We start from the raw sequence: 25,184 nt of genomic DNA on the forward strand, positions 1-25,184 counted from the left end.
TTTTATTTACATACATCCAAAACAGGTTTTATAAGACTGGTCAGAAAACCGTTACCTCATTGTTTTGCTCATGAAAACTCCTAAATGATTAATGAATGTGAAACGTCTCTTGTCCCTGTTGTTTTTGTAAACAAGCTTGGAGTTCAGCCAACTATTATTGCGCAAGCCCGTTGAAACCATAGATTGAGCGCTTTCACTCAAGCGGTGATTTGCATCCGCTTATTTGCTTTTGTTTGCTCTGTTTGGCACTTCCTCCTCTCCCACAAGGCAGCAGCAATTATCTGAGAGTGAAAGGGGCCCCCAGGAATGCCAGGCCGGGCCGGGCCGGGCCGCGGCTGCCTGGACCGCTCAGAGCAACACGTGTTTTTATCACAGCGACTTACTGGTTTACACCCGCTCATGCTGGAGGGGAATCATCCACAGTGAGATTAAGGATATTGTGTGAAACAACAGTTGTTTTTTGGTAACTGCTGTTGTCTAACTCTGCTCAGGAGGAGACGGACGTGTCAATGAGACAAATCTACATCATTTTTCTATTTCTTATAACTTTACTTTTTATAGTTTATGAAATGAAAAACACTTTTTTAAATCAAACACAGCATCTTCTTCTAACATTTTTGCATTTCTTTTGTTATATATTTGTTTGAGTTGATTCTTATATTATTCTAAATGCTTCCAACAATGTTTTTGTATTTAAAAATGTGTATATTCTTAGTTGCGGTTATTTTCCTTTATTGCTCTTTATAATTTAAAGGCAGCTGACAACATATAATTAATGTTGAAAGGATAAGTGTAACACTTCAACCTACATCTTTTCGGTCCTGTTTTGTTTATTTGTTCTTGTTTGTTTGTTTGTTTGTTTGTTTGTTTGTTTTTCTGAAGCTGGAAAGCAACTTAACTAAACTAAACTAAACTATTTACCCTGACACCTTTTTAAGATGCAGCGTCTGCAGGCTGTGGCAGCTGGTTGGATGAATATAAAACACTATATGACGGTGTGTTTGTAGCTGTGGGTGTTTGTTGTTTGTTGTTTGTTGTTTGTTGTGGTGGAGCCTCCTGTGGACACGCCTCGCTGCTTCTCGCTGCATCTCGCTGCTTCTCGCTGCTTCTCTGTCCTCGTCAGCTCCTCAGACTGATAATCCCCCGACCGTTGCTTTGTGCAGAGAGAGTTCATTCACTGGGTTTGTAAGTTCAAGCCTCTTAGCTGAGTCCGAACCAGGACGACTTTTCCTCTTACTTAACCCTTTTGTTTGCTACTCTAGTTCCTAGAAAGTCAACCTGGACAGCTCCTCTGCAGTGTTACCGTACTAAGTTTTGGCACTGGCTGCTTTTTTTTCCAACATGCATTTAAAAGAGGAACAGTCCTAAAAACAACTCACCCTGAAGCAAAGACACTGCAAGTGACAGCAGTCAAACATTAATGTTTAACATCTCGACTCCTCTGGATCCTTCCTGTCGTTTCTTTTCTCCTCTCTGAATATCTGTTGTCATTTTGAATCATATGTTTACAGAAACCTCATATTATCAAACCAAATAATACAAATACAACATGTCATCCACTGATAAAACAATTTTTACAGACAGGTTCATGTTAAAAAAGTGAATTTACACATCAGAGGCTTCCACAGTATTTTCAGCACTCCTCATAACTGACGTTTCAAGAAATGTTTCCTTTACCTGATCACTTGTCATACATTCAATCAACATTTATTTATACTCAGGAGATCAATGACATCGAGCGAATTACATAAACAGGATATAAGATAAAAAACAACAAAGATTTACTAACTCGGGCTGGATGACATCAGATTTTCACTGGACGATTATCGCGGCCAAAAGAATTCATGATAACGATATTATCGTGATATATAGAGATATTCTGCTCTCAGTCAAATTCATCTTAACCTTGTTTATTTTGTGTTTTGTCAAATTAATAACTCGTTAGACGAGTGCAGGGAGGTGAGAGAGTCTGAAACCATGACTGTTGATGTCGAATGCTGTTTCGACATGATTTTGTGCAGCTCTTCTTCTTTTTTTGTTGTAAGTGCGGTTGGAACGTACATTACCGCCATCTAGTGAGAGCGGAAAGAAACGGAAATGATAAACGAAGCACTGGATTATTTACACGATATTATAATATGTCTGTTATTGACACAATATCAATATTGAATTTTTTGAATATCACAGTTATTGTCAATACCGGTTCTCAGCGACACCCCTTAGTACTAACAAAGCTGACAGTAGACCTGCATGTGTGCAGATTAAGGCTTTGCACGACAATAGTTTGTAAAAATCATTAACAAACATTATTTCAAGAACTTGTTTGTGTTTTATCTCCGAGACAAAAGCTGCTGTATTCAGGTCCTTTATGTACGTAAGTTAACTTATACCACGCTGTTAAACTGCTGCACTGAAAATAACATTTGTGTAAAAGTATGCAAGTACATTCAGCAGAGCTCAAAGCAGTAACATCTATTTTATATGATCTCATTATATCATTTTCATGCATTAAAAGCAGGATTTTACTGTTGTAGTTGGCTGAGGTGGAGCTCATTTTAACTTGTTTTGTGTAGGACTACAACTAATGGTTGTTTTCAGTCTGGATTCATCTGCTGATTATTTTCTCTGTTGACTGTTTGGTTTGTAAAACTTCTGCCCCGAGCCCCAAAGTGACACCTTCACAATGTTTGTTTAAGCCAAACCTCAACATTATTACATATATATCAAAGTTATTTAAAGGAAAAGAAGCAAATCTTCACAACAGGGAGCCAAAAATTAACGACTCAACAAAATTTTCTTTTGTCGGTTGAATGATTTATGGAGCAATCGTTTCAGCTGAGCTTTTATAAACTGTTGGGTAGTTAAATTAAAAACAAAATGTCATATTTTAAAGGCTCCTTGTGCGTTTTATTTGCAAAAATCCTAATTTGTAAAGTAACTAAAACAGCCAGATAAATGAACAAACAGTATTTCTCATTGAAATAGAAATAATAGAAGTAAAGAGTGGCTTAAAAAAGTACTCAACTTAAATACACGTATCTAAGTACTTAAATAAAAATACCACTTGAAGTGAGTAATCTAAATGTTTCATTTAATGTGGCAGAAACATTATATATTGGGGCTCTATGCAGGAGAAGTTGTGTAACCAGGTGAGATGCAGCACAGCGACAAATCGCTGCAGTTTGATTGGACAGTCTGTGGCTCAGTGACGCCGGTCTGTGGCGGTTCAGAGAGTCTACCAGGACGCAGCTGCCAACGTCCTGTCTGGGCCGGTGAAGGTCATCCTGACGGAGAGGAGGGCCGAACAACGACCGGATTATCCTGGCGCTCCGCCCTGCACACTAACCTAAATCCAATCTGACTCTCTCATCGTGCACTCAGCGCTTTTTCACCAGATACAAGACACGTCGTTTCATTTCACTGCTGCTGCGACGCACAGACAACAACCTGAGTGTCTCTGAGTTCTGTACAGGAAAAATAGATTTATTCAGTGTTTTAACAGACAAATGTTGAAGATATGAAAACATTTCTAATGTTGTTAGATTATCATTATCAAGAGAGGTGTAACCAACATTTACAAATCTGAATTTCACCTCATCGAATTGATCCTCTTCTTTTAAGAAACCAGTTTGTTAGAGTTTCGAAATGCATTTGCATAGAAAGAACTAGAAAGGCAGTCAGTAGAGTGCATACCTCTGCCAAGGCCCAAAAGTCCTCTTTAATTCAATCAAGCCTAATCCAATAACAACTAAATCAACTTTTTTCTTCAAGATCCATGCATTATTCCCTGAGAAATTAACAAAAAAATGTTGAAAAACACCAGATGTTTAAGACAGTGACAAAAACTTCCTGGATCCGTCCCTTTATCCGGATCTGCAGCAAAAGTTAACGGGGTCTATTCTGGGCTGAGACCCGTCCTCCATCCAAGTTTCGTGGAAATCCATTCAGTAGTTTTTGTGTGATGCTGCTGACAAACCAACAAAACCACCAAACGAGCAACAGGTGTAAACATAACTTCCTGGGCAGAGGACAAATACGTCTTAAAATAGGTCTCAAACCAAACTGAAAAGTGCTTAAAAATCCTATAAAAGCAAGTTAAATGTCAGATTTAGAAATGTGGACAAGCAATAAGAATGAGAGGCACACAGACGGACCTCAATACAGGCCAGGTCCAAAAATGTCAACCTCTAAATCTGATGTAAAGAAGGTTACACACTGACCATGTCTGATAATAGTGGATTAAAAGTGCAGATCAATTGAAAGCTAAAATGTTTGATCAGCTTTTATTCTCCGCCTGTTCCCCTCTCGTCGCTCCATTAGAGCCCAAAAAAATCCATCGGCCTGTTTATCATTAAGCTGTGAGCGCGTCTCCTAATGCAGCCGGCCTTTGTTGACTCCACCACAGACAGCGCTGCCTCCAGTCCGTCCCAATTCACTGTTTTCTGGGTCGTAATGCAGCACTCATGATAACTTGTTGGGATTATGGACGTGGCCTCGTTCTGTGAGGGACTCTCAGACTGGGACGAGGTCTGACGGGGTCTGAGGGGGTCTGAGGGGGTCTGAGGAGGTGGGAGGCTGTGAGGTGTCACACATCAGCATCCACAGATCAAATGACTTAATTGTTTAATTTTGCAAATCTGGATTAAACACAAGGAGTGTGGCCCAATCCCATTGTACAGTGAGGTTTGTGCAGCGCTGGGGGAAGGGAAGGGAGGGACAGATGGGACTGACACATGGTCCCTGTCGACCTCCTCCTACTCACCCCTCCTCCCCTCACAGACTCTCTGCCTAATCTGAGCGGGTAGGACGAGTGGGAGGATGGGGGAGGGCACCGGGCATTCGCCACCACCTCTCCTTCTTTTCTGGCAGCACCCAACACAGCCGCAGAGCCAAAGCACGCAGGATATGGGCAAAAAAACAAGTTATTCCCCTGTGAGGCTGGACTGAGAGCAGCTGAAGCGGTGCTCATGCTGAGGCTCTCGGCTGCAGGGAGCCCAGCCGGACTAGATTTACCGCTAATCCAGCATAAGGAGGGTATAGGGACAACCTGCTGGACTTTCTTACTTTTCATTTCCCACCAGGACAGTCAGAGGAAGTTGTGTTCTGGCCTCTCTGAGGATGTGAGGATGCCATCTTTGCAGGCTTGCTGAGGAAAACCTGTTTGTGCAGGAAGTTCATGGCCAAATGTAGAGTGGTGGTGGCCGAGGAGAAGCAGTTTAGGGGCACGATGTCGGCCACGCAGGGGATGAACCGCAGCGGCGTCTACAACTACTTCCTCAACATGGTGGCCTATCAGGTGAGAGCTGACAGGAGGCAGTGAGTGCAGCTGGAGGCTGAAGTTTTTACAGGTTGTTTCGAGCTGATTTTTCTAAGTAGATGATGATGTTTTTACTCTTGAGTTGATTTTATTAATAACAACACAACAGGGGGAATTAATCAATATTTAAGTAAAAGTAAAGAAGTATCAAAAGTTAAAGTACTTGTTATGCTAAATATCCCCTTTCAGTGTTTTGTATAAGTATTTTTATTTATCATATTTATTATCACTAATGTATAAGTAGCATTTTAATTTGTTGGATGTTAAGGAGAAGGTGCTTTTTAACAGTTTCAACATTGTTGGGCAGAAAAGTCTCTAACATTGCATCATCATTTACAAAGTGATCGGCCAAAGCATCAGAAATTTAAGTAACCAGAACATTTAGCAACCCAGCTGACAGAAGAAATGTTAAGCTAAATGCATTTCTGCAAAACCACAGATACATTCAAACTGAACGTTTCATTATGTTGCAACTTCTTGTTTGTTTAAGTTAAATTTTCTATTTATTTCTCTATGTTTATGCTCAACACACAAAAAACACTTGGTTAGGTTTAGGAAAACATCACGGTTTGGCTTAAAGAAACTGTTTTGGTCGTCATGATCGCTGATGGAGATGGTCCGACTCCTCATGAAATACAGCTGGAAATGTCTGCAGGTGTCCTTAACAATATCCAGTGGTGCGACTCAAACTCCAGTTGGTTGTTTGACAGCCTTGTTGTCGTGTAATAACTCCACCTCTGTCTCCTCCACCTGCTGATGTGAAAGTCAGCTAATAAGCCTATAATGTGAAGGTGATATGACACGTTTGGTACAGATGTCAACCTCAGACATATGTGTGGTTTGCAGAATTGTACTGTAACTGCTAATGTTACATCCTGGAGCCTGGGCTGAGAGTTGTTTGTCCAGTCAGAGTTGGGATGTGTATCTGTGAGTATCTGTGATGATCGTGAACTGATGATAAAACACATCTGGATGGCATAAAAAACAAAGCCAGCGATGTGTTGATCTGTCTCTCGGTGCTGTCTGACTTCCCTAAACTGTCTGCCAGAAAACATTTAGGTAACTTGTCGGCCAGCGGAGGGAACTTAAACTGACATCTCTACTTAGTAATTTCCAGAAGCAAACAGAACTCGTGGTGGATTTGTTCGGGTCTATTTTCAGAGGTGGATGAATACACCCTCGGTGCTCTAGTGAGTATTTTCGGCAGCAGGATGGCGTGTGTGGGAGTCAAAACTGACAGCAGTGTGCGTGTTCATGGTGACGAAGGAACAACAGTGAGGCTCACTGATGTGGTTTAATAGATTTTGGACAACGGTGGAGCTCTGTGGCTCAGAGGAAGAAGATATATCAGGCTGTGACACACATGATACCTGTTAGAAACACTACCTGTGTGGCTGTACGGGACCACCACGCTGGTCGAGACTCAAATATTTGAATTACTGAATGAAATGCCAAGAAACTTTGTTTGGCATTTGGATGAACTGCCTTTAGTGAGCTCCTGACGTTTCCTTTTAGCTAACCCAGCTGCTCATTTGTGGTTTTGAGAGAATTATCTACTATTAGATGGATTATGGCAATCCATCTAATAGTAGATATTTGGTTCAGACTTTCACGTTCCTCTCAGGATGAAGTGTAATAACTCTCTCGTCATCATCAGTCAAATACTCAGTTTGTGACTAAATACCTGCAGGACATATTAATCCCCATCAGCCCCACCTGTACTTTGTGTTTAGCACTAATTTATAAAGGTTAGCTTGCTGTTAGCATGGCTGCTAAGCCAAACAATACAACCACAGCTGATTGAAAACACTGACACCTCAATTTAAGTGTACAATCATGCCAAAGATCATTAGAAAGCTTAGATTCTTGTGATTCGGTCCCATTTAAAGTTAAAACCCCATCAGAAAGGTTTAATCAATGAACAAACAAAGAAGCTGAGAAACAACTCACAGATGAAGGCTCGGGGTCTTCAGTTGGCTTCTTTTATTCCTAAATGTCCAGTAGATTTATTTCAGATGCTTTAGATCTGATGCAGCATGTAATGTAACAAAGTAACTAGTAACTAAAGTTATCAAATGAATGTAGTGGAGTAAAAAGTATAATGTTTGCCTCCAAAATGTAGTGGAGTGGAGGTGTTAAAGGGGAAAATAGAAATACTACACTAAAGTACAAGTACCTCAAAACAGCATTTAAGTACAGTACTTGAGTAAATGTACTCAGTTATATTCCATTTTACATACATTTCCAGGACCTAAGGCGGTGACATGGTGAACATGAGCCAATATCGACTAAATGTAACCACGCTGACGTCAGCACTGCTGCTGTTACACTTCATTTTACAATGTCTTAAATAAACATTTCAAAGTAAAAGGCGTAAACATCAATCACACGTCTCCAGGAAACATGTTTGTTGTTACCTGTCCATTCCTCTCAGTCAGGTCACCTGTTGATGATGTCATTAAAGAATCCAGAGAATCATGGGAAATGAAGAGAAAGTGTTGTAATCCTGTCAGTTACCATTTGTGCCAAGAAGAAGAGGTATAAATGAATGCAACCTAAGCTAAAGGTTAAAATCTGACCATAATATTAAAAATATTGACAACTCTAAATACAAAAGATAAATGCAGATAATATGATAATATGACCTAATGAGAGATATAATGCCTGCAGTAGCAAACGTCCACAGTAGAAGTGCTGATTCAGCTTCTTTCCTCCAGTAAAAGTAATAGAGTACAGGCTCTGACATGTACTCAGAGTATCAGAGTAAAAAGTCTCCCTCTGAAGGACATTTGTGGTCAAAGCTAACTGAAGCTCACGTCATATTAATATAATTCAAAGACTATTAAAGTTAAAGGTAGAGTCAGTAGGATTTGTCCCAGCTGTTCCTGAACGCACCACACAGATAGTTGATTGTTGAGTCTCATTCCCAGGACGTCAAATAGCCACATGTTGGGTTGGTAAAGCGTCCCGAGCAGCAAGTCTTATGATGTTGGGAAGGCGGCGTTGCCATGATGGCAAATAAAAATAATCCATAATTATCCTCAATTGCAACTTTTGAAAATGTAAGGTGGACAAAGTTCAGATATTTGTGTTCAGATGTCGGGAGGGAAAGTAAAAAAATGTCACGAAAATAAATACTCATGTACAGACACCTGAAACATCTACTAAAGTACAGTGAAAGTATTTGTATTTAGTTACTTCCCGCCTCTGAGTGTCTGCAAAACACTTTCTGTTTCAACCTTCATTAATACCGACTGTTTGACTCAATCAGTAAACATTATAACACTGTACGATACTGATACGCTCAAAGTCATGGCTGTATATGATGAAAGGTGAATGTGGATCACTGGAGCATTATGCAGAATGTGATTCATGCAAGATTAGCTCTCAGATTAGCTTCTTGGAAACATGCAGGAGATCCTTTAATCATCGACAGACAAACAAACAGACGGATTGAGTCCTCGTCTGCAAAATAACGTTCCTGATTTTAAAAGCTGTCTGAATTAATGCTGAATCACAGGAGTTAAAAGATGAAGGATGCTCTGTTCAGTTATTATTCCTCAACACTTCATCTTCACATCAGACCAAAACACGCTGCTGTTTGACCTATATTTACTGTATTCTGCATTCATTTGAACTCAGTCGACACTTTTAACCACAGTAGATTACTCTGTGTTTATACCGGGTTTAGAGCCCGCTCGCTTACAGCAACATCTCTACTCTGTGCCTATTAATCCTGTATTAAACTAGGCCAGAGGACAGACGTGTGCAGTGCTGAGTGCGGCCATAAAACACCTGGCTGTCTGAGAGATGGATGCATAAAGGTTTACACTTTCAAAACAGCAGATTTTGACTTTTATGTTTGGTTTTTGTTTGTTTTATTGCGACAAATTGAAGCAGCAAATCCAGCAAATGAATTGGTTTGTTTCATCTCCTAAAAGCAGAATTTAATTCAAAAGAAATTGTATTATTTGCCACTAATATCTCTGAGTGGACATCCAGCCACGGGGCCTATAAATGGGAGATTAATAAAAAATGATTTGATTCAGGATTTGTGGAATAAGGAGGCCATCTTTAAACTGAGAGGTTGAATACTCAGTGATTCGTTCTCGGTTGGAAACACGCAAATAAAGCATTGGTCTATATACTGCATCCAACAAAATCTCATGCGTTTAATCTTTTTAAGTCGTGCATGGTGAGCGATGTTGGCAGCGTCCGTTCGGTTTAGAAAGTAGGTTATTTTCTGGGCTGATTCAGGGTTTTCTCTCTTTGCTTCTCTTTGTGGCGACTAACAACGCAGTCAGAGTGCAGATGACAAATGACAAAACTATATTTCTGTAGCCTTTTACTCACATTTGTGAGTGCTGCAGCTCTGAAACGCTCTGTTTTAGCTCCTGTCTCTTTAAGGCCCCGCCCCCTCCCGAATACCCAGTCGGCTCTGATTGGTCAGCTCACACACGCCTGAGCCAGCAGCGCTAACAACAACAGAGCAGCTGTGCTAAATCAATTCTTACGTGCCAAACTAGCATAATTTCTGCGAATATGTCTGTGTGACGTAGTGTGACGTCACAAAGTCACAGAACTAGAGGCGGGACTACTGACGAGGCATTTGAGGAGCTGTGTTTTCTGTGGGAGAGAGGAGCGACTGTTGGTGCAGACTTTGACCTTTTTCAACTTTTAAGATTTTATCATATAAAACTCTGACGGAAAGGAAAAAAAACATAAGCATAATAGGTCTCCTTTAAAACAAGAGAAAAGAACAGTAAAGACATTAACAAACATTTATAGATCGGTGTGTGAACCTTTGTAAGATTTTGAGATTGGAGTCACAATAACGACCTGAGAAAGATCCTGAAGGTTCTGGTCGGGGCAGTGTGAGCAGTCAGTGGCAGAATTTGGACAAACTGTCCCTTTAATCTTGTTTCATCTGTTCCAGGATCAAATCATTTTTTGAGCTACTGTACACGATTAAAGCTCTATTTTTATTCAGTCTTCGATTCAATGAGAAGATGCTGGATTATCTTCTCTGCATTATCCATCAGATCACGACCTGCACGTGATGAGAAATAAAACATCTGCATTCATAAATACGATGCAGGCTCAAAGAATTGAGTTTTACTTTGGCGTCTTACATCATGTGGTTAATTCGTAGATATCAAACATGATCTGAAGAACACCACCACATGTGAGCGGCTGAATCCATCTCTCCTGCTCCGTACGTGACGTTGCTGCCCTGATAATGCAGACAGACCTCCAGACTGTAATCTGCAGGAGTTGACTGAAGCACCAGACAGATGTGCGTGCACGTTTTGCCTCCTTAGATTTAGTTCAGGATCAGCGGTGATGGGCTTACGTCCAGTCGTCCGCCACAGCCCTGATTTATCAGAATCAGAACCAGCCAGATGCCGCTGGACTCGTCAGATTAATCTGCCGCCGACCCCCGCGCTGCCAGACACTGACCTCCAAAAGTCTTCAGACAGCTTGAGTTTGAACTCCACGACTCAATCACAATCTCAAACTGCCCGGGCGTGTTGTGATGGGAACCTTTCCCTTTCAGAGCCACAGTGCAGATTATTTAAACTGTTTGTTGCTTTTAATCAGTGCAACATGTCAGAATTTAAAACATCAGACATCAACAAACACAATGTGGAAAAAAACAACAGATTTGATGTCATGTAAAACACATTTATGTGTTGTGTTGCAGAAATGTCTACTGATGTTAGCGTGCTAACCAGCTAGCCCCCGCCTGTCTTCTAAAAACAAATCTCTCTGTATCGCTGTCAGCACCCAAGTAGCGGTTGCTCTGCTGATAGGCTGCCCTCTGTCTGTTCGGAGTGACCTTCGACAGGTTGTCATTCTTAAACATTGCACCTTGAAGCATTTTGCATTCATTTGACAATCAACATGCAGAGCGGCAGCAAAACATGGGAAGAGAGACGACATGCAACAATGATCCCTGGCACACAGCAAACAGCACTCATTTGCCTGTAGGTGAATATTCTGTTCGCTGTATTTGTTTCTGCTGCTCAAACGAGCCAAAGTCCTTCTCAAAGCTCGTTCAGTGTAAGTGATGGATGGGGGAGAAAATCTAAAGTCCTCTTTCTATAAAAATGCATCCTAAGGTTCAGCTGAAGCTGATTTGAGACTTTAAGGAACAGTTCAACCAAAAATGAAAATTCAGGCATCATCTCCCATCATTAGAAGTTTAGTACACTGACATGAACTAATGACCGGCTTCCAACACGACACAGAAGTTCAGCAGAGCCTCTTTTAAATGTAAAAAAACTAAATAAAACTAAGAAATCAGCACTTAAAGTAATAATAAAATGTGTTATCAAAGTTTTTTAAATTAGCTTTTGCTTTGTGTGTACTGTTCCTTTCTGTGCAGCACTTTGTAATCTAAAGAAAAAGTGCTATATAAATGTATTATTATGATTATTAGCCTGCATTACATCCTGTGACACGACATCCAGTCTCATACATCATTTGCAATATGTTTTAGCTGACGCACAATGTGCACGTATAATAGAAGAGGTCAAGATTAGGAAAACAAACGTATTTATTTAATACTGATGTAAAAGAGGATTAGGGTCACTGTGAAACATTTTTTAGTTCTGTTTTTGTTTTAATCAGAATTCTGAGAAAAACTCAAAAACTAAATGTTTTAACAGTGACCCTAATCCTCTTCCACATCAGTATTAAATAAATGAGTCTATTTGTCTAATCTTGGCCTCTTGGTTGTGTCTGACTCATCAGACCTCCTCTCCTGGTGAAGGTTGTGTCTCCTGTTGTTGTGTTTGTGTGGATGCTGAGCTGATACCTCCGTCCTCTCCTCCTCAGATATGCTGTTGCTGTGGACCGGCTCCCTGCTCGCTCTGCTGTGCCTTCTGCCCTCCGGTCAAATCCTCCACCAGCACGCGGGTCATGTACACCCTCTTCCACATCATGAGCTGCGCCGTCTCCTGCCTCATGCTGTCCCGCACCGTCTCCGAGCTCGTCAGGGAAAATGTGAGTGCTGGATCTGATCCTCCGTGATGACAGACTGCAGAGCGAAACATGGCCACAAATCAAAGAAATATCACCACCAATAAACTCCTGCAAGAGAAACGTGCAATTATTTGGCTGGGGTGGAAAAGTAACTAAATACATTTACTCAAGTAAAGTAGAATTTTGAGTATTTCCGTTTTATTCTTTGTACCTCTACATGACATTTATTTGCTGCTTATTGCTAATTAAAAACACTATTACTAATAAAGTACAGGCTCTGAAATGTACTCAGAGTATTTGTGTTGAGGAAAAGTCAGAAACTGTCAGAAAAATAAATACTCAAGTAAAGTATCGACACCTGAAACATCTACTGAAGTACAGAAACAAAGTATTTGTACTGAGTTACTTCCAACCTCTGTCCATACTGTACAACAAGTAATTGAAATGGGCAAATCTGTATAATAATCTGTAGTACTTTAAAAAAATGTGATGTGTGTGTGTTTCAGGTGCCTTTCTTCAACATGGTGTGTGACCAGGCGCACGGCGGAGGCCACTGTGAGATGCTGGTCGGCTACTCGGCGGTCTACAGAGTCTGCTTTGGCACTTCCTGTTTCTACCTGATGATGGCGATCTTCCTAATAGACGTGAAGTCCAGTCAGGACTTCAGAGCGCTCATACACAACGGGTCAGTCTCCAGGACTTTTGTACTTGCACATGAACAGTGTGAAGGGCTCACCAAAAAATCTACAATCAACCCAAAACATTGCCCCTCAAAAAAATCCTAAATGACACTTGGATTGCTTTGAATTAGGCTACAAAGATCTTTATGTCATTTCTTTGAATCAGACTATTTCGACTGGATCTGATCGCAGCCACAAATGTTCCCACGCCTCTCCTGAAGTACTCACATCGTTAAATACTCCACTGCAGCCTTTGGGTGTTTCTCTCACCTGACCTGGCCCGCTGCTCCAGTTAAAGCTCTTTATTGCCACACTTTCCATTGCAGCACAGTAGATTAGAGCGGTGACGTGGCTCAGATTAGGATTTGACCGGCTGGATTGCTGCTGCTGCTCCTCTCTGGTATTAATCTACTCACAAGAGTCTTATTGGTGCCACAATGAAAGGCTTCAGGGTCTTTGGCAGAGGTTGCAGCTCTTAATGGTCTGTCGGGAGCGACCCAGTGACCTCGTATGGTCTCTTACAGACCGGACAGTCACATGATCGTGCAGACTGACCTGTAGATACTAATTTAAAATCTAAATATTTACATATATATTGAAAATGTGCAACATTTAGCATGTATGGTGTATTATGGTAAATGTATTTGATGCTGTATTTGGATTTCACACAGTAGAGATAATCTCAAAGAGCCAGTTTCAAAATGTCTGCCTGTCGTTGTGATATCACACAGAAACGAATGACAATTTCTACATAATGTTGCTTTAAAAGGTACAATAAGTAATAGTACGTTCATGTGGCATCGGAATAATCGGAAAAAACGACAGGGAAAAATTCAGCAGCTCGGAAAATCTGAGAAAATCTCGGTACACGAGTTGCCGAGTCGACGTCATGCGACGCTGAAACATGGCGGACAATAGTAAAAATTGGGCTGATGGTAAACATGCATATTTGTGAAATATATTTCATGGTTTAGATGATCCATTTCCTTTGTTCTTCCTTGTCACTCAAATCCCAGAAACAGCTGTTCATGTCTTGTTGAAACTGAATCGCTTATTGCACCTTTAAATAATTGAATATAAAACGAGGAAATGTGACTTGCAGAGAGGTTAATTTAGGGAAAGGTTCCCCACAGACGTGTGTGCATGGAAAGAAGAAGCAAAACAAAAGATCCTGAAGAAAAGTAACACAAGAACTAATACATTTATGCAAATTCCAGTAACAGAGAAGATATTAGTTGAAGTTTCTGGTTTTAGATTTAAACTTAACTGTGAACTGTTTCATCTCTCCTCGTGTCGACCTGCAGCTTCTGGTTCCTGAAGTTCATCACGCTGCTCGGGATGTGCACCGCTGCCTTCTTCATCCCCACAGAGTCCTTCCTCCACGGTGAGAAACTGTTTCCTGAATGTGATGATGATGATGATGATGATGTTGTTGGTGCACCTCCCTCCTCCTCCTGCCAGAGGGCAGCAGAGACCTGCTCCTGACAGCTCGCCTCAGGTTGTCTCTCTGCTGTGAATTATTGGACCATAAATCTCTGCAGCTGAATCTCACTTTGTTTGTGAACAATAAATCTGTTGCTGATACGCACCTGATACGACAGCCGCTCGGTGATTTACAGCTCGCTCTCTCCTGCTTTTCTTCCCCTCTGTTTGTGCCTCCTCACTTCCCTGAGATAAATCAAACTGTATGGATCATCATGCTTCTCCTTTTTGTCTCCCCCCTCTCTCAGCCTGGCATTATGTCGGTGTGGTGGGAGGATTTGCCTTCATCCTCATCCAACTCATCCTCATCACAGCTTTTGCACACACCTGGAACAAGAACTGGTGAGTGAGCGTGTCATATGTTTTATATATATATATATATATATATATATATATATATGTATATGTGATGATTTATGACCTTTTCTGAACACTCTAAGTAAAAACTAGCGTTGATGAAAAATACCTGAATTATGTGACCAAAAGTAAGTGGACACATTTCTCCACATTCTTTAGTGGAGCAATGAAATGTCACTTTTAATTGTATTTTCTTTATATTTTCCACACCACTACATTTTTGGGGCAAATATTGTACTTTTAGTATTTGATAACTTTAGTTACTAGTTACTTTGCAGCGGAGGTACTTAAGTAGATGTTTCAGGTATCTGTACTTTACTTGAGTATTTATTTTTCTGACAACTTCTGACTTCTCCTCCCTACATCTGAACACAAACATCTGAACTTTCTCCTCCTCACATTTTCAAAACAGCCTCGTTACTTTAGTTTGATGCATTTGAGGTGAATTATGGGTTATTTTTATTTGGCGTCATCGCACGCCGCCTTCCCAACATCACAAGACTGATGTCGACCTATCAGAGCACATCACGCACGGTAGACGCAGCGAGACGAAACAAAGACGTAAGAAGACGTAAACAGACAGAGAGGGAGGCTGGAATGGGGAGAAAAGGCGTGTTAGTGTCTCGTATCTGCAGAATAAACATCCTTTCAGGAATCATTCTACTTTTTAGGCTAAGTAAACCATCGGGGGTGTCCTGGTGGTGTAGGGGCTGGACCACGGCCTCCACAGTTTGTGTCCACACTGACAAACAATGCCAAAAAATAATTAAAAAAAAATAAAACACTGTGTAAAACATAAAACAGAATGTGATAATTTTTATATCACAGAAGGCAATCAACTCCACTGATTTCGATTTCAATTTATACTACTGAATTTTTAGCAACACGATTCAAACAAGTTGGAGCAAGTTGGAGCAACAAAAGTCTGTCAAAACTGTGGAACGATCCAAAAACACCTGTTTGGAACGTTCCACAGGTAAACAGGTTCATGTGATGGGATCATGACTGGGTATAACAGCCTCAGTCATTCAAAATCAAGGATGGAGCGAGGTTGTAGCTGAGGTGTTGATGTGTTACACATCGAGACTCCAGCCTGGTTCACATCTGGAGGAGAGAGTCTTCTTCTCTTCCACACTTGTGATGATGGATTCATCTTCTGTCCAGCAGAGCAGAGTAAATCATACAGACAGACTTCAGCCACATCTTTTCTAACCGTCCCAACATCTGGAGCTGTGTTTGTGTTTCTGTTTCGTTTGTTTTCACAGTTTGTGGTTTACATTTTTTGTTGTTTGCAGTTTTTGGAACCGTGTGGTGAATTTTTTTATTTTAGAGTCATTCTTCCTTCTTATTGTTACAAACAGTGAAATATTTGTCTCATTGTTTTCTGTAACTTCTGAGAAAAAGAAAACTTTCCCCATGTGCTGTTGCAGAAAAATATTTTCATATTTAAGTTTTTTTTAGTAGCTGTTATAAGATTAAAGCTTGTTGGATTTGAAAATATCAGATTTTGAGGCCAACACGTCAGACCCAGCAGCACAGACTGGAGTTTTATTTAAGAAACACACTGCAAAAAACTCAAAATCTTACCAAATATGTTTGTTTAATTTCTACGGAGCCCCACAAGGGTCATGGCGTGAACTTTCTAGGACTATTGTTGTGTTCCCTCGCAATACTTTTTACCTTCCTTTCCTTCTTAGGATCAAACACACCGGCCTCTCTCCTCGTCTTCTGCTGCTCTCGTCAGCGTCGCTCATCCTCTCGTCCCCCACTCGATTTAAGACAATCTGCAAAATAGCATTTCATTGAGATCGTTTTTGTCTAAGTTCTGAGTACAATGAAACGCACCATGAAGCTAGAAAGTTTGGTGAATGTAAGTGCTGCTGAAATGGAGATTTCTGGCTCAGTCTTCAAATATATGTGCTGCATAATTTCATACGTTGTAGACAAAAGACGGGGAATAGGATAAACATTTTATTTAATGCATATCACCATGAGACTTCCCCATGTTAAAGTTCATCAAAAAGGGACCCAAACTCAGGAAAACTCAGGTTAAACAACAAAAGTGAGCTTTAAAAACAAAGCTGATCTCCAAAGAAAGTTGCAAAAGGCGACAAAAACAGAAGGAAATTAGTACAAACCAAAGAAGCACCGGGGAACAGAGAACGCAGGACTGACATGGAGAAACTGACAGACAGAGGGAAAGACACAAAGACAAAAGGAGGGAAGGCTAATAAGACACGGGTGAAGCTAATAGGGCAATCGAAAGAGACAGGAAGTGGGAAGTCAGAATAAGACACAAGAGGATGAATCCATCAAAATAAAACAGGAAACAGCTAAAACATGACACCCCAGTCTACATTTCCGGAGCAGAATCTGAACTGAAATAAACACCTAAATCTGCATTTTGGATGTTTTCTTTCTGATGGTCTGAAAAAAGGGCCAAAATCTCAAAATGTGATATCACACAGGACTAAAAAACATAAACCAAAACATTGAAAATGTTTCAGAGCCTCTTCCTCTGTCCTCTCTCAGGTTGACCGGAGCAGCGGAGAACAAGCGTTGGTATCTGGCGGTGATGTGCGCCACCCTCTTCTTCTACACTATCGCCACCATGGCCTTCACCTTCATGTACAAGTACTACACACACCCCATCGCCTGCCACTTCAACAAGGCCCTGCTGTGGATCAACCTGGGACTCTGCGGCCTCATGTCCTTCATAGCCGTCACACCGTGCGTGAAGCAGAGTGAGTTGATGAAAACACGTCTGTCATCGGTCTCCAGCGGTGAAATAACACTTAGCCCATCTGCAGCCACGCGAACATCCTTCTGTTGAAACTGGTGCTGCTGCAGATAATAATAATTAGATGTGAGCTGATGTTTCTCCCTTTAAAGACTAAATGTTGACTGCAGGCCGGTTTTGTCTGCACATGTTTTATGATTGAAACATGCAGCTGCTTACAGAGATGCAAGTGTTTACTAAAGTGTTGGTGCTCTGATGGCCGGAGATATTAGTTAGTTTGCAGATTGAGATTTTGCATTCATGCACCGAACACGGCTGCTGTCAGGTGAAACCTTTTATCTGCAGAAACGATCTCACCTTCAGGTCCATTTAGTGGCTGATGATCATATCACATGATCTTCATCTGTAGATCATTTTGTCAAAGTTGTTGAATATGTTAAAGATCATATTGACAACATTTTCTACAAGCTCTGCAGAGCTTATGATTCAATAATTTTAAAATGATTGTTTCGTTTATCTTTATTGGTTCCAGCTTCTAACAAGGTTTGTAAGCCAGTAGTATAACTCTGTTGGTGTCTGTGTTTCGTCAGCGATCAACAGTCTTGGTAGTTGCCAGATTTTCATCATCCAACTACGTCTTTCATTTTCACTGTTTTGATTGAGAGACCTTTTAGTGGCAGAAATGACATACTGTGCATTTAAATGGGCTCTGTGGACCTTCTGAGGTGGACTCTGACCCTGACCCTCCCTCTCTCCGTTTCTGCAGAGCAGCCTCGGTCCGGACTCCTTCAAGCCTCCATCATCAGCTGTTACGTCATGTACCTCACGTTCTCGGCGCTGTCGAGCCGCCCGCCAGAGAAAGGTACGCTAACCAACCAAACACAGAGCAGAGGCTCAGTGGCAGCTCCACCTGTCACATTAATACACTGCTGAGAGATTTTCAAGGTTTTCCTATGAGCTGATTAAACGAGGAACATGCAAGAAGCGTCCGGACATGCAGCCTGACGACAGCAGCCAGTTACATCTCGATTTGTCCAAATGGAAATCTGAACCTCTCCCTAGATAAAAGCCTCTAATTGTGAAGTTTAGTGAAGTTTGTACCTCATGATCCTGTCCTACTTAGACTTAATACTGAGAGCCCACACACACACACACACACACACACACACACGCATGGTAAAATCCTCCATAATTTGCCTTTACTCTCATCATAATGACTCACCTGTTGGCTCCAGGTAAGACAAAGAGCCTCCACATGACTGAGACATGAGTGCAGGGGCTTGTCTGAGGCCCCCCGTCTTATCCGGGGTTTACATCTTCATGGCACACATGCAAATATACGTACATACACACACACACACACACACACACACACACACACACACACACACACGTCCGCACGCAGATAATCTGGGATGAGATGTGCTCTGACATGCTGCCTGCTGGGCTGGTGGCCTGTGGTGAGGGCAGACTGAAGGATATTTGTTTCACATTCCTCATGGATCCATTGACAACATAATAACACAGGAATACAGCCTGGCACCGTCATTACACGCGTTCTCACACAGCTCGTCACTCAGAGAGATGTGCAGTACATCGTTTACATGTGCCAGAACGAGGAAAGGGGAGGTCAGATAACACAAGAGGTTTAAGATAAGAACACAAAACAGAGGTTGTGTATTATTTTAGGCACTTTAAAGTCAAGCTGAAATAAAAAAAAAATGCATTTTTAACCATTTTGATCGCATCCACAGTCATGTCGTGCACATATTTACCAACATATGTCAAAAAATGACCCAAAACAGATGAATTTCTTTGTGTTTTTTAAAATCAAAATCCAGTCATGTCTTCTTCCTGTAAAACTAAATGTTGTATGTTTACGTAAGCTTCAATCAAACAGTTTCAACCAATTATATCAAGTCATCCATCCATCAATCCTAAACTTTAAGCGAAAAACACAAAATTATAAATGTATTATATATATTCACTTATTTTCTGTTTTCTTCCCTCCGGCTGCTCTGCCTGAACCCTCTGTGTTTTACTGAGTTTCCTGATGTTGCTGAAGTAACAGTTAAAAGCGGTTACGAGCTCCAGGTGACACAGCCGGTATCGGAGACGAACACAAACACAGAGACCAACTGCAACCATTTTGACGACAGGGAATCCAGGATCAACATTAGTTAGCTTGTTTGGTCATTAGCGGTCCTATTAGCTGACTAACGTTGGGAACCAAACCTGTCAAGAAAACCAGCTTGGTACTGTGTTCCCTTTTGTAAAATTGGCAGCTGTCGGTCTTGGATGAGATCAGATCAACTGTAGAGGAGCGACATGAAAACATCTTTTCCATCGAGGGAAGCCTTCCGTGTCGTTCTTTGCTCTTTCAATGAAATAAACTCTCCACGCGTGATAGGACTGATGCTCCAGCAGCCACCGAACCTCCTGAGGACCAAAATCAACGCCTGTAACTACCAGTAGTTCCTCATAGGATGCTGATTGGTCCAACGCCTGTGCGTTCGGCCACAAGCGTATAAAACCTGGCAAAATGGATTTACGAGATTACACGATCACGTAATCTTGTGAACCGAGCTGCCTCGCAACGTAATTCAATGATTACGATTTCTCCCATGTGAGAATTTAGTTGCTTTTCCTTTGAATTTCACCTATAACACATTTTTGACTGGTTTTAAATGTTTTACAGACCAAAAGATTGATCAATTCAATATATTATATTAACTAAGCTGTCTAACAACAATTCTAGTAACAAGCACTTCAAATGGCGATCCAGAGTCAATCGCAAAATAAAATAATAATCTGAAAACAGGAAATCAGGAGTGTTTTTTTAATGTTTTGATCCTTTTTTTTCAATCCAAACTGAGCGCTCTGTAAGCGTTCGGTGTAGTATTTCCTTTATTGCCACTCTCTGTGTGATTTCCTCTGTATTTACCTCGTGTTAGCCACAGAGGCGAAGTGTGTGTGTGTGTGACTGTACAGTACGAGTGTGTACAGTAGGTGTGTGTCAGAGTCCCGGGGCAGTGCAGGACATTGTAGCAACTTGTTGAGAAAATATGCACTCAGAGTCTGTTATAAAAACACCTTTTCACCACAGACTGTGATCCACACACACACACACACACACACACACACACACACACAATTTGTAATATTTATTTTAGTCCAGGGGATCCTCACCTGTCACGGTAACGTTCTAGGGGGAAGTCTACGTGTGTGTGTGTGTGTGTGTGTGTGTGCTTGTGTGCGTGTGTGTGCGCGTGTTAGACAGAGAGATCCATCGCCGTTACTGTCTTTTTAAGGTCTTTGTTAGCCTCGTCTGTCCCCGGAAGGCTTATTCTGCTCTGTGACCTCACCATGACACACACACACACACACACACACACACACACACACACACACACACACACACACACACACACACACACACACACACACACACACAGTAATCCTTATGTTTCTGAGAGGAAGAATTAGTCTGCAGTGCGATTGAAAAGAGAACTCAAAGAGCACGACATGTTCTCTCTCCCTTGACGACTCTTGACCCAAGTGTGTGTGTGTGCGTGTGTGTGTGTGTGTGTGTGTGTGTGTGTGTGTGTGTGTGTGTGTGTGTGTGTGTACGATATAATCTGGGTCCTGTAATTAGCCAGTGTTTTCACTGAGCTCAGGTTCCTTTTCCCTCCACAACACACAAACACTTAACTTCTCTCAGGAATCCACAGCAGCTCAAACTAAACTATGGAGGTGTGTGTGTGTGTGTGTGTGTGTGTGTGTGTTTTTGAGTTAGAGCAGATATACATGCATGCATGTGCATGTGTGAGCATACAGTACATATTTGCGAGTGCTCTGTCCAGAGTGCGAGTCGATAAGAGAGAGTCCCAGAGGGGGAAAGTGCCGCCGAGCCCCTTTTTTACAAGAAGGAAGGAATTTCACAGAAAATGAAGCGAAGGAGAAAGAATGAAGAAAGTGACACAACACTTGACCTCCGTGTGTCTCAGTGGGGTCGGCATTTAAAAAGCAAACGTGTACTACGCAGTCAAAGTCTGCACGAGCGCTGCACACAGCTATGAACAGTAACAGCACGCAAAGCTAATGTAACCTGAACCAGAGACCTTAATGCCTGGCTGTAACAGGCTAACAGCTAAACCTCTGTGGAAGTGGCTTATAATCAAAAAACAGTGAGGTGACGACTTAGCTAACAGTCAAACATCAAGCAAGTGCAGCAACACAAGACATAATGTAGCAAGCTGGCTAATATTACTGACTATTCAGCAGCTCGGTGTCCATCCTACAGTGTTTCATGTAGCGATGCAAATCACACGTCTTGTTTACACAGTAATATGAACTGTAGATGTATTTGTGTTGTGATTATTCTGCTGATGCAGTGCAAACAGATTGTTTCCACAAAAAACAGCAACCAACTCATGATAAATACATTTTTTCCTGAATGATACTGATGAATCTAACGTGATGTCTTCCTCTCTGTCTCAGTGGTGTATCAGGGCATGAACATGACCGTCTGTTACCCCAGCGTGGGACAAGATGGCATCCAGAATGAAGGCAACGCTGTGGCCATAATCGGAGCTGCCATCATGTACTGCTGCGTGCTGTTTGCATGGTGAGTTTTGGACCCACGAGCACAACAACAGAATTTTTTGTACTTTAACGTCTGTAGAGGAAAAATGTGTTCAAATCTAATTTCTCCTCAGTAACGAGGCCTCCTACCTGGCAGAGGTGTTCGGCCCGTTTTGGATGATCAAAGTTTACCGTTATGAGTTCCAGAAAGCTACCTGCTGCTTCTGCTGCCCCGAGGAAGAGGAAGGTTTGTACCAGCGTTACATAACTGTCTCCTTTGAGATGCTTTGTTTTGTGTTTTTACATCAATAAAGCGCCTAAGATCCAGGATCAGCCAAGTTCTGCAATCAGTTGAATCATGAAGTTTACAGTTTCCAGGATCGTATCTGGCTGCACAATATAAAATAATGAATGGGCAGATTATCTTAATGACTCTGAGTTGTCCTCAGTGGTTTGAGAGTCTTTGAGAACATAAATTCATTGATACATTTGTCTCTTTCAGTCGAGGAGGAGTTTGCGATCGACGACGAGAACAAAGGCTGTCAGAAGGTCATTCACAACGAGACCCAGAGAGTCGCCTACAGCTACTTCTTCTTCCATTTTGTCTTCTTCCTGGCCTCGCTGTACGTCATGATGACCCTCACCAACTGGTTCAGGTTCGTTAACAACAGTTCCTGGTTTTACATTCAGCGCTTGAATTGTTTTCTATCTTTCTGAAGAAGCCTGGAGTTTAACTGTGTTCCCCTCCTCCAGCTATGAATCAGCAGTGTTGGAGACCACCTTCACCCACGGCAGCTGGTCTACCTTCTGGGTGAAGATGTCGTCCTGCTGGGCCTGTGTGATCCTCTACCTCTGGCTGCTGCTGGGCCCTCTGTGCAGCTGTCAGTCTGAGTCCAGACCTCGCCGCGCACGCATCAAACGCCGCTCGGCGTCCTCCCGTCACGTCACTGTCAGCGTCTGACACTCTCTGTGAGGAGCCGGGCAGGAGGGAGGCGGACAGGGCGCGATGTGGACAAGAGGCCACATGACTCCGAGCCTCCCCGCGGGGCGCCGCAGGAGTCGGGGGTCAGGTGTCAAAGACTCACAGCGCTGTGAGATGGACCAATCAGAGGGCTCAGTGCTCAGTGCTGGATAAAGACCTGATGTCACAGGCTGGACTCTAACGAACCACCAACGAGGACTTGACTGTGGTTTGGAAACACATTTACAGTATGAATTGCCAAAGGGATCAGAGGGGGTGAACTCTCACTCCCTATAACGTGGGAACTACAGTACGTAGGTGTAACGGTGGATACATTTATGAATTTTTATCTTTAATTTTAGTATAATTTTACATTTTTGACTGTATTTAGATTTTTAATATGATAACAGAGGAGGAATCATAGATATTTGCTGTAGTATCGCTGCAGAAGCACACATCCCGATATGATCTTTGTTCTTGAACAAAAAAAAAAACCTGCATTAAACAACAAAGTCCTGTCGGTCCTCTGATCTCTGACAGGCAGTCCATAGTTTTGATCATGAACAAATCTTTCTCAAAACTAAAGAAGAGTGGGCTCGAGATTTCAGTAGCTTACAAGAACTGAACAGAACACGATCAAAGACAATAACTCAATATTCATGCTGATCGTTTGTGGTAGTGGTGTCAAACCATGTGTGAGTCTTAGATTTCTTCTCATCCAAACACTACAACAGTGTTGGGCCTCTGTTTTAAAAATGTTGTCAACTTTCCTCCTAAAAGTTCCCGTTTGTTGTGTTTTTTGAAGCGTTCATTTAACTTCCAGTTCCTATGTCGCCATCAGAGTTTAAGCAAAGCTCAAAACTAGTCATGGATGATGTCTGAGCGCAGGACGTGCATGAACGTGACATCGTCGCAGGCTGAAACTAAATATTATAAGAAGACAACATTTATTTTTAAATTGCATTTAAGTTTAAGTATTCTAATTCATAATTCTGCAGTATTTTGATGGTTTTAACTCTATGTCTCTCTCTGCGTACCACTAGAGACAGCTTGGGAAGATTACTTTATAAATGTGTTCGATACAGTTACTAATCACAAGTATCACAATATTAAAGTAGATTACTTTCCGTTACTTTTGGATTACTTCAGTACCAACTTCAACTTGCTGCTGGGATGACAATGAATGGAGGCCACACTGTAGTTACATAATAACAGCGTGAGCTTTATGTCGTTTAGTGTTAACAGTAACAAACGTACAGACGGAAACAGTTTAATTGCGTTCTCATATTCAGTGATGAACTTTGTCCTTTAAACCTGACAGTGAGGCAGCTTCAGTTTTGGTTCTTAATTCAGGCCCAAAGCCAAAGAAAGATTTGTTCATGTGTTCATATAAAACCTGAAGAGCAGATTCTCCTCTGATCTATTTTTTTAAATAATTGCTGACGGAGCGTCTGCAGAGCAACTGAGAGGCAGCTACACAGGAACGTAAGATGTTCACCACAGTTCGATACTTAAACTGGAGCTAAAACACACTTTGCATTCGACTTTAAAGAAGAACAAGCTGACGTTACGTTGCTTTACATCATTCGCTTCTAATTTAATTTAAAATGTCTCGATTGATTCTTTGTTTACATTTTGTTTTGCGTACGTTACTCTGTTTTTAAAATAGAAAAACCAAGAGTGCTCAAAAAAAGAAGAACTAGAACTCACTTGCAGAAGAGATGGAAGCTTTTCTGTCTCATGCCTTCAGATGGAGTAGTCGTGTCTGCAGGACGCTGTGTGACGATGCGTTTCAATCTGAAAAAAAAAGCCCTTCAGAAACCTGGGACTGGTTTCTACGTCCTCCCCTCCCTCCTCTACTGACGGGACACTGAGCCGAGTGTCTGCGATGACTTCCTCGATGAGCAGTGATCTGGCTCGGTTTAGAAATAAATGTCTAGAGTTATATTATGTGCAGTTTAATGTAGTGTTTCCTTTGTTGTAGATGTGACGCTTTTTTTTTTGTAAATACATTGTTTTCTTACAAATGCTGCTGTTCTCACGTCTGGTTTGTGAAACTTTGTGATAAACAGCAAA

General features: G+C 41.6%; 1 protein-coding gene and 2 long non-coding RNA genes across 4 annotated transcripts; 1 reads left to right on the forward strand and 2 right to left on the reverse strand.

Moving 5' to 3' along the window:
* Positions 1-4,885: 4,885 nt before the first annotated feature.
* serinc4 (serine incorporator 4) lies at positions 4,886-25,114 on the forward strand. The gene is made up of 11 exons (XM_084342159.1): positions 4,886-5,296; positions 12,158-12,325; positions 12,811-12,989; positions 14,289-14,368; positions 14,715-14,808; positions 17,356-17,567; positions 18,330-18,425; positions 22,064-22,190; positions 22,282-22,394; positions 22,650-22,803; positions 22,901-25,114. The coding sequence occupies exons 1-11, from the start codon at positions 5,177-5,179 to the stop codon at positions 23,106-23,108; spliced, it is 1,551 nt and encodes a 516-aa protein (XP_084198285.1). The 5' UTR covers positions 4,886-5,176; the 3' UTR covers positions 23,109-25,114.
* Positions 10,207-12,220, reverse strand: LOC311255152. Of its 2 annotated transcripts, none has more exons than XR_014622326.1 (2): positions 12,138-12,220; positions 10,207-10,367 (listed from the first exon to the last, which is right to left on the reverse strand). It is a non-coding gene; the product is annotated as an uncharacterized lncRNA (long non-coding RNA). The 2 variants fall into 2 exon arrangements; XR_014622327.1 differs by lacking the exon at positions 12,138-12,220 and adding an exon at positions 10,450-10,861.
* Positions 14,412-16,602, reverse strand: LOC311255105. Its single transcript, XR_014622319.1, has 3 exons — positions 16,504-16,602; positions 14,574-14,652; positions 14,412-14,494 (listed from the first exon to the last, which is right to left on the reverse strand). It is a non-coding gene; the product is annotated as an uncharacterized lncRNA (long non-coding RNA).
* Positions 25,115-25,184: the final 70 nt, after the last annotated feature.

The sequence above is a fragment of the Pagrus pagrus genome, assembly GCF_965226575.1.
Source record: "Pagrus pagrus genome assembly, chromosome: 1".
NCBI lineage: Eukaryota > Metazoa > Chordata > Actinopteri > Spariformes > Sparidae > Pagrus > Pagrus pagrus.

Excerpts from the sequence above, each read along its gene's own strand:
- serinc4 (XM_084342159.1), top strand. The coding sequence starts at position 5,177 with ATGGCCAAATGTAGAGTGGTGGTGGCCGAGGAGAAGCAGTTTAGGGGC. Across the intron at positions 12,326-12,810 it reads CCGAGCTCGTCAGGGAAAAT|GTGCCTTTCTTCAACATGGT; the intron begins GTGAGTGCTGGA and ends TGTGTGTTTCAG. Across the intron at positions 22,804-22,900 it reads ACCCTCACCAACTGGTTCAG|CTATGAATCAGCAGTGTTGG; the intron begins GTTCGTTAACAA and ends CCCCTCCTCCAG.